The 8927-nt window shown below is 55.9% G+C and overlaps 1 protein-coding gene across 1 annotated transcript; it reads right to left on the reverse strand.

The window, feature by feature from the left end:
* Nucleotides 1-1141: 1141 nt before the first annotated feature.
* On the reverse strand, nt 1142-3884 carry UBXN10 (UBX domain protein 10). The gene is given in 2 exon segments (XM_068162852.1): nt 1142-3517; nt 3519-3884. Coding segments are annotated over 2 exon segments (858 nt in total). The 5' UTR covers nt 3816-3884; the 3' UTR covers nt 1142-2956.
* Nucleotides 3885-8927: the final 5043 nt, after the last annotated feature.

An 8927-nucleotide genomic window follows, 5' to 3' on the forward strand; every position in this document is an offset into this window, starting at 1 on the left:
GAGGGGAGGAGGGGGAAACCCCACAGCAAGACTTTTTTTTGTGTGTGCACCCTTTTATCAATTTGTATAAAGGCTTTGGTGAAAAAAAACAAACAAACAAAACAAACAACAAACACAGAAAAGGACAAAAAAATTAACCAAAAAATAGGGGGGGAAAAAAGACAAAAAAAAAAGTGAAAGTGGAAAAAAAAAAAACCTTCTTTTTGTATTCTGGGCTTGTATCTATTTTTATTCAGTTGGGAAGCTATTTAAAGAAGGGAGGGGGGGTAGGAAGGGGGAGGGGGGTAGGAAGGGGGAGGGGGGGGAAGTGTGAGTGCTGGAGTGGGGTGGGGGGGAGAGGGGCAAGAGGTGGTGCAGTCACCTGGCTTGGTTTTTGGGGGGGGGGGGGAGGGGGAGGGGACAGCAGAGGGGTTTGGGGTTTGGGGAGTGGCAGGGAGAAAGAGGAAAAACCCCAAACCAAGCTCAAACAAAACAGCAGAAGCAAACCACTGAGGTCCCAACCCCAGGCAAACCACCCCAGGCTGCTGCTGCTGCTCCTCCTCCTCCCTGTGTGCTGTTTCTGATGGACTGTTTAATGGGAATAAAGAACACATCCTGAACGTGGCCTCTGCTCCCCCTTCTTCCCTCCCTGCTGCTGCTGCTGCCTGCTCCCAGCGTGCTGAGGGGGGTTGGGAAGGGGCCTCTGGAGAAGGTTGGAGCCAGGTAAGGGTTGGTCTCTTCTCCCAGGCACCCACGACAAGGGGACACAGTCTCAAGCTGTCCCCAGGGGAGGTTTAGGCTGGAGGGGAGGAGAAAGTTCTTCCCAGCAAGAGAGGTTGGCCCTTGGGATGTGCTGCCCAGGGAGGTGGTGGAGTCCCCAGCCCTGGAGGTGTTCAAGAGGGGATTGGATGTGGCACTTGGAGCCATGGTTTGGTTGATCAGATGGTGCTGGGTGACAGCTTGGGCTTGATGATCTCAAAGGTCTTTTCCAACCGGGTTAATCCCCTCCTCCCTCTCTCTCCCCTCCTCCCTCTCTCTCTCCCCTCCTCCCTCTCTCTCCCCTCCTCCCTCTCTCTCCCCTCCTCCCTCTCTCTCCCCTCTCCTCCCTCTCTCTCCCCTCCTCCCTCTCTCTCCCCTCCTCCCTCTCTCTCCCCTCCCCCTCCAGCAGGGCACCCCCAGCAGCTCACCCAGCAGCACAATGCCCAGGGGGGGTTGGAAGCTCTCCACACCAGGAGACTCCACAACCTCTCTGGGCAGCCTGCTCCAGGGCTCAGCACCCTCACACCAAACAGCTTTCTCCTCATCTTCCCATGGAACTTCCTGGGCTCCAGTTTGTGCCCAGTGCCCCTTGGCCTGTCCATGGGCACCAGTGAGCAGAGTCAGGCCCCAGCCTCTTGCTCCCCACAGCTCCTTTAGCTCTTGCTGAGCATTGCTCAGCTCCCCTCTGGGGCTGCTCTTCTCCAGGCTCAACACTCCTGGGGCTCTCAGCCCTTTGCTCCTCACAGAGCTGCTCCAGGCCCCTCAGCAGCTTTGGAGCCTCTGCTGGACTCTCTCCAGCAGTTCCCTGTCTCTCCTGAACTGGGAGCCCAGAGCTGGCCCGGATCACTGAGTCAGATGAACACTGCCTCTTGTGCAGGACTTGCAGAGCTCCCCTGGGTCTCTACCATGGCACTGGGTCAGAAGAGAAGCAGGGAAGATCTGAGGTGTCCTCCTTGTGCTGGCCTAGAGCAAGCCTTGCTGGGGCTTGGGGGAAAGGAAGTCATCAGCATGAGCATCCCTGGAGGTGCTGTTGCCTGGGGGAGCTGGTGGGAGGACCAGGCTGATCTGGAGACAGTGAATACCCTCCAGCAGCACCAGTGCTGTCTGCTGGGCTCAGAGTTGCTGTTCCCCTTCTGATCTTGGTTCAAGATCAGCTTCTGCATGCTCCCAAAGCCCTGTGGTGGTCACCTGGTCTCTGCTGGCAGCAGGCTCTCACTGATCCAAATCACTTCCTCCCTTGCTGTGCCCTTGTGTTGAACAGGGCTGCAGCTGGCTGCTTTGGGCAGTCCCTGGGGTCTTTCCCACCCCAAAAGCAACATTTCTTCCTCAGGAAGGGAGGTGGTGATGGCTAAACCTCCCCAGAAATCACCCTCAGGTTTCAGCCTGACAGGTTTTATTGCTGTGCAGACACTGAGCTGCAGCACAGCAGCGCAGGGGGCAGAAGGGGAACCACTGAGTGAAGCACAGCACACACTTCCTGCTGAGCTTTGCAGGCCTTTGCTGTACCCTCCCCAGCAGGTCCCTGGCCTCCTTCGACTGGGGAGCCCAGATCTGGGCTGAGGACTCCAGATGGGACCTCAGCAGGGTGGAGCAGAGGGGCAGGAGAGCCTCCCTCTTGGCCACACACTGCTTGCTGCACCCCAAGCTGCCGCTGTTGCTGGGCTCAAGGGCAGGTTGCTGGCCTCTGGTCATCATGTCCATCAGTGCAGCAGTTGAATACCTCACAAAGATCACCCACATGTCACTCCTGTTATCTCCAGCTGCTTTTTTGGGGGGTTGAGCTCCTCTTCAGTCACTCTCAAGAAGGAGATTATGAGGATGACAACCTGCTGAAGATGCTCCTCCAGAGGTAAACCACTTCCACCTTCCCCAAGAGGTGCAGAAGCACCCAGCCTCACTTTGGGAAGTGGTTCACCTCCCTGGAACACACAGAAGATCCCAGAACCCTCAGTCTCCCAGGAAGAACAGCAGCAGGTCTCAAAAGGGCCCAGAGGCCCAGGGCTGGTGGCACTCAGGCAGCAGTCTGTGCTGGCACATGGGAACAAGGTGCTGGATACAGAGCAGGGAGCTTCACCTGAGATACTCTCTCAACATACAGACAGGTCTGCTTCAAGGGGACTCTGAGGGAGGTGGTGAGGTGAAGAAGAAGCCCAAGAGGCATCAGAGGTCAAGCAGCAGAAGCTCAGTAACTCCCTCAGCAGAGCTGGTGCCTCTGCCCCTACAGCCCCGGGTCGTGCTGCTCCGTCAGTCGGATGCAGAGCACGGACTTGTGGAGGATCCCACACTCCTGGAGGGACCTGCTCAGGTCAGAGAAGCTCCTCCGGGGCACCTCCATCGTTTCCAGCCTGCAGTGTTTGTATCTGGCCGCTGTTCTCTGCTCTGCCACGGCCAGGACGGTCTGGAGGCTGTCGCTGGGCTTGAAACGGTGCTGGAATCTCCGGCCGGAGGGAGAGCGAACCGCCAGCAGCAGCTCCGACTCTTCCACGCCTGAAGTCAACCTCGGAGGGCTCTCTTGCTTTGTTTGCCTCCCTGGCTTCTCGGGAGGGCGCTGGACGTGTGAGCTCTCCACACCGGGGCCGTCCCCCTCCGCCGGGGCAGCGGCAGGCCCCAGCTCTCCGGCAGCAGCTCTGCCTCGGGGAGCATCCTCCTGCCCCTCCCGCAGGCTCAGCCGGCCGGTGCCCTCGGCCAGCGCCTCCGCGGCCGCCCTGCAGCCGATGGAGGGGAGCACCCTGTACCTGTTGAGGGAAGAGCAGCTCCTCAGGGGCACTTGCTGCAGCAGCGCTGGGCACCTCCCCGGGAGCCACCCTGCCGGCCGGCACCGCCGGGGCCGCGGCCAAGGCTCTGCGGCCGTTCGCCGAGCCCCGGCCGGCCGCTGCCGGTGGGGACGGTCCCGGCGCTTGGCAAGGACAGGCCCCCGGGCTCTGGGAGCAGCTGAAGCTCGGCCTCCTGCGGCCCTTGGCAGACTTTGGCCTGGCGACGTGCATGGTGCCGGCGTTTGCCCAGGAGGAAGGGGCTGCTGTGCCCCGGGGGGAGCTGAGCCCAGCCGCTGCCGAGGTCAGAAGGGCTGCTGTGGCCATTGCTTCCCAAGGCACCTGTGGGCAGGGCAGGAGAGGGACACAGCAGCATAGCAACAAGGAATCACAGCATCACAGAATCATAGCATCACAGAATCACAGCATCACAGGATCACAGCATCACAGGATCACAGGCATCATAGCATCACAGCATCAAGGAATCACAGAATCATAGCATCACAGCATCACAGAATCATAGCACCACAGCATCATAGAATCACAGCATCAAGGAATCACAGAATCATAGCATCACAGAATCATAGCAGCACAGCATCACAGAATCATAGCACCACAGCATCATAGAATCACAGCATCAAGGAATCACAGAATCATAGCAGCACAGCATCATAGAATCACAGCATCACAGAATCATAGCAGCACAGCATCATAGAATCACAGCATCACAGAATCATAGCACCACAGCATCATAGAATCACAGCATCAAGAATCACAGAATCATAGCAGCACAGCATCATAGAATCACAGCATCACAGAATCATAGCAGCACAGCATCATAGAATCACAGCATCACAGAATCATAGCAGCACAGCATCATAGAATCACAGCATCATAGCATCACAGCATCACAGAACCGTAGCATCACAGCATCAAGAATCACAGAATCATAGCATCACAGAATCACAGCATCACAGCATCACAGCATCACAGCATCACAGAATCACAGCATCACAGCATCACAGCATCACAGCATCATAGCATCACAGCATCACAGCATCACAGCATCACAGAATCACAGCATCATAGCATCACAGCATCACAGCATCACAGCATCACAGAATCACAGCATCATAGCATCACAGCATCAAGGAATCACAGAATCATAGCATCACAGCATCATAGAATCACAGCATCATAGCACCACAGCATCACAGCATCACGGAATCATAGCAGCACAGCATCATAGAATCACAGCATAATACCACCACAGCATCATAGAATCACAGAATCATAGCAGCACAGCATCATAGAATCACAGCATAATACCACCACAGCATCATAGAATCACAGAATCATAGCAGCACAGCATCATAGAATCACAGCATCATAGAATCACAGCATCACAGCATCATAGAATCACAGCATCATAGAATCACAGCATCATAGAATCACAGCATCATAGCATCATAGAATCACAGCATAATACCACCACAGCATCATAGAATCACAGAATCATAGCATCACAGCATCATAGCATCACAGCATCACAGCATCACAGCATCATAGAATCACAGCATAATACCACCACAGCATCATAGAATCACAGCATCATAGAATCACAGCATCACAGCATCACAGAATCACAGCATCATAGCATCACAGCATCACAGCATCAAGGAATCACAGAATCATAGCAGCACAGCATCATAGAATCACAGAATCAATATGGTTGGAAAAGACCTCAGAGCTCAGCAAGTCCAACCTCTCACCCACCACCTCCTAACTAAACCCTGTCCCAAGTCCAGCTGGGAACTGGATGATCTTGAAGGGCCTTTCCCAACCTGTTCTAGCACAGTGATAACCTAACCACAGGTTTAGGCACAGAAATACACAGGCTGCACAAGGAGGTTGTGGCTGCCCCCTCCCTGGAGGTGTTCAAGGCCAGGCTGAATGAGGCCTTGAGCAGCCAAATCTGGTTGAGAGGTGTCCCTGCCCGTGGCAGGGGGTTTGGAGGAGATGATCATAGAATCAATAAGGTTGGGAAAGACCTCAGAGGTCATCAAGCCCAACCTACCACCCAACGCCTCCTGACAACTGAACCATGGCTCCAGGTGCCACATCCAAGGTCCCTGGATGACCTTGGGCATGATGTGTAGTTTGTTTTAAAGGGCTGTCAGAGAAATCAGTGAGGTCAGTGGCTGCTCAGGGGTGGAAGCTGTGCAGTCACACCAGGATCACACTCACCATGGAATCATAGCATCAATAGGGTTGGGAAAGACCTCAGAGATCAGCAAGTCCAAGCTGTCACCCAACACCATCTGATCAACTCAACCATGGCACCAAGTGCCACATCCAAGCCCCTCTTGAACACCTCCAGGGACAGAGTAATTGGCCATTGGGATGTGCTGCCCAGGGAAGTGGTGGAGTCCCCCAGCCCTGGAGGTGTTCATGGTTTAGTGGTCAGGAGATGTTGGGTGACAGGTTGGACTTGATGATCTCTGAGGTCTTCACCAACCTGATTGATTCTATGATTCTATGACTCTTTCTGGGAAGAACTTTCTCCTCACCTCCAGCCTAAACCTCCCCTGGCACAGCTTGAGACTGTGGCCTCTTGTTGTGGGGCTGGGTGCCTGCCTGGGAGAAGAGACCAACCCTCACCTGGCTCCAACCTCCCTTCAAGAAGGTCTCCCCTGAGCCTCCTCTTCTCCAGGCTAAGCAACCCCAGCTCCCTCAGCCTGTCCTCCCAGGGCTGTGCTCCAGACCCCTCCCCAGCTTTCTTGCCCTTCTGAGGTCCCTTCCAACCTGAGCCATGCCAGGATCCTGCTACAGGGAAGTGGCCAGAGGGTTTCTCAAGAGCACAGCTGCCCACAGCTGCCACCCCTGTGATGCAGAGCAGCTAAAAGCAGTCACCAGCCTGGGCAGTGTCAGCAGCAAGCCCACGCAGCAGGGATGGTTGGGGTGGAGGTGCTGGGGGGGGCTGAGCATTTATCAGTGCTGGCAGCAGTTGGTTCAAGCTGCCCCAGGGTCATGCCTTCCCAGCTTCAAGTGTCTCATGGAAAAAACAGAAATGAGTTGTTTGGGGCTTTGTTTTTCCCCCTCAAGCTAGCAACTCCCTGCAAATGGGAAGTGAGTGAAGCTCAGAGCCCAGAGGTGGCCTTTAGGCTGTTCCTGCAGTGACAGCTGAAGGCCCTGTGGTGGCCTTTGGGGTAAGGCATCTCTGATGCCCTTTGAATAATGCTCTCTACAGCTTCCTCAGAAGGGCAAGGAGGCAAAGGAGCAACAAAGCTCAGATCACAGGACTGTTGAGGCTGGGAAAGGCCTTTAAGCTCCCCAAGCCCAACCATCAACCCAGCACTGCCAAGTCTGCTGCCCCTGTGCTCAGCACTGCTTAGGCCACACCTGGAGTCCTGTGTCCAGTTCTGGGCTCCTCAGGTTAGGAAAGAGGTTGAGCTGCTGGAAGGTGTCCAGAGAAGGGCAAGAAAGCTGGGGAGGGGTCTGGAGCACAGCCCTGGGAGGAGAGGCTGAGGGAGCTGGGGTTGCTTAGCCTGGAGAAGAGGAGGCTCAGGGGAGACCTTCTTGCTCTCTCCAACTCCCTGAAGGGAGGTTGGAGCCAGTGGGGGGTTGGGCTCTTCTCCCAGGCAGGCAGCCAGCACCAGCACAAGAGGACACAGTCTCAAGCTGTGCCAGGGGAGGTTTAGGCTGGAGGGTGAGGAGAAAGTTCTTCCCAGAGAGAGTCATAGAATCACAGAATCAATAAGGTTGGCAAAGACCTCAGAGCTCAGCAAGTCCAAGCTGTCACCCCAACACCTCCTGACAACTAAACCATGGCTCCAAGGGCCACATCCAAGGCTCTTTTGAACACCTCCAGGGATGGGGACTCCACCACCTCCTTGGGCAGCACATCCCAATGGCCAATTACTCTGTCCCTGTTTAGGCTGGAGGTGAGGAGAAAGTTCTTCCCAGAGAGAGAGATTGGCCATTGGGATGTGCTGCCCAGGGAGGTGGTGGAGTCTCCAGCACTGGAGGTGTTTAGGAAGAGCCTGGCTGAGGCACTTGGTGCCATGGTTGAGTTGATCAGATGGTGCTGGGTGAGAGGTTGGACTTGCTGAGCTCTGAGCCCTTTGCCAACCTTATTGATCTTATGACTCTCTGATTCAATGCTAAGACCTCAGTGAGCAAAAGCTGCTGAGCCAGAGGTGGGCATCAACCTCCACTGAGGATGAAACCTGAGGGACACTGTTCAGGGGTGGGCCTGGCAGTGCTGGCTCAACAGCTGGGACCTGAGGACCCTGAAGGTCATCTTCCAACCTGTGCTGGGCTGTGTGCTCCCCAGCTCAAGCTGTGCTCAGAGCACTCAGGCTCCAGCAGGACTCCTGCAGCCCCAAAGCTGCCAACCCCCCAGGCCACAGCCTCACAGCATTGCTCTGGGGAAGTGGGAGAGGGTCACACACCTCTCCCTTCCTGTGGTTTGCACAGCAGGGCCTGGCAGGGGGGAGTTACAACCAACACAGGCTCAACTTTGCTTGCTCCAGCAGTGATGAAACTGGACCTGGCTGCTGCTCACCACCCCCAAACCAAGCCAGAAAGGGAACAGCCCCTGAGGATGTTCTGCCCTTGGCCACTGATGTCTGACTTGGCCCTGGGGTTGTGCTCTGCCACAGGGGTTCATAGAATCACCAAATGGTTTGGGATGAAAGATCATCCTGGGGCCCCTGGGCTTGGCTGTGGCCCTTGGAGCCATGGTTGAGTTGTCAGGAGGTGTTGGGTGAGAGGTTGGACTTGCTGAGCTCAAAGCTCTGTCCCAGCCTGGTTCATTCTGTCTTCTGTAACCCCCCTGCCACAGGCAGGGACACCTCCTGCTAGCCCCCAGCCAAGGCCTCATCCAACCTGGCTTTCAGCACTCTCAGCCTTGCAGCCAGCACAACTTCTCTGGGCAACCTCTTCCAGTGCCTCCCCACCCTCATGAGGAGGAATTTCTTCCTCCTGTCTGACCTAAATCCAACTCCTTCCACTTTGAAGCCATCACCTCTCACCCTGTCACCCCATGCCTGTGCCACAAGTCCCTCCCCAGCTCTCCTGAAGTGGATTTCAGGTGCTGGAAGGCTGCTCTGAGGTCTCCATGGAGCCTTCTCTGCTCCAGGCTGAACAGCCATTAGGGGTGGAAGGGAGCTCAAGTCTCAGCCAGCTCCAACCCCCCTGCCATGGGCAGGGACACCTCACACCACAGCAGGTTGCTCACAGCCACCTCCAGCCTGGCTGCAAACACCTCCAGGCAGGAGGCTTCCACCACCTCCCTGGGCAGCCTGTGCCAGGCTCTCACCACCCTCCTGGGGAACAACTTCTTCCTCACAGCCAATCTCAGTCTCCCCACTTCTAGTTCTGCTCCATCCCCCCCACTCCTATCCCTCCCTGACACCCTCAAAAGTCCCTCCCCAG

The sequence above is a fragment of the Melanerpes formicivorus genome, unplaced genomic scaffold (assembly GCF_026170545.1).
Source record: "Melanerpes formicivorus ecotype bairdi unplaced genomic scaffold, bMelFor1.0.p_v2 SCAF_67, whole genome shotgun sequence".
Classification (NCBI taxonomy): Eukaryota; Metazoa; Chordata; class Aves; order Piciformes; family Picidae; genus Melanerpes; species Melanerpes formicivorus.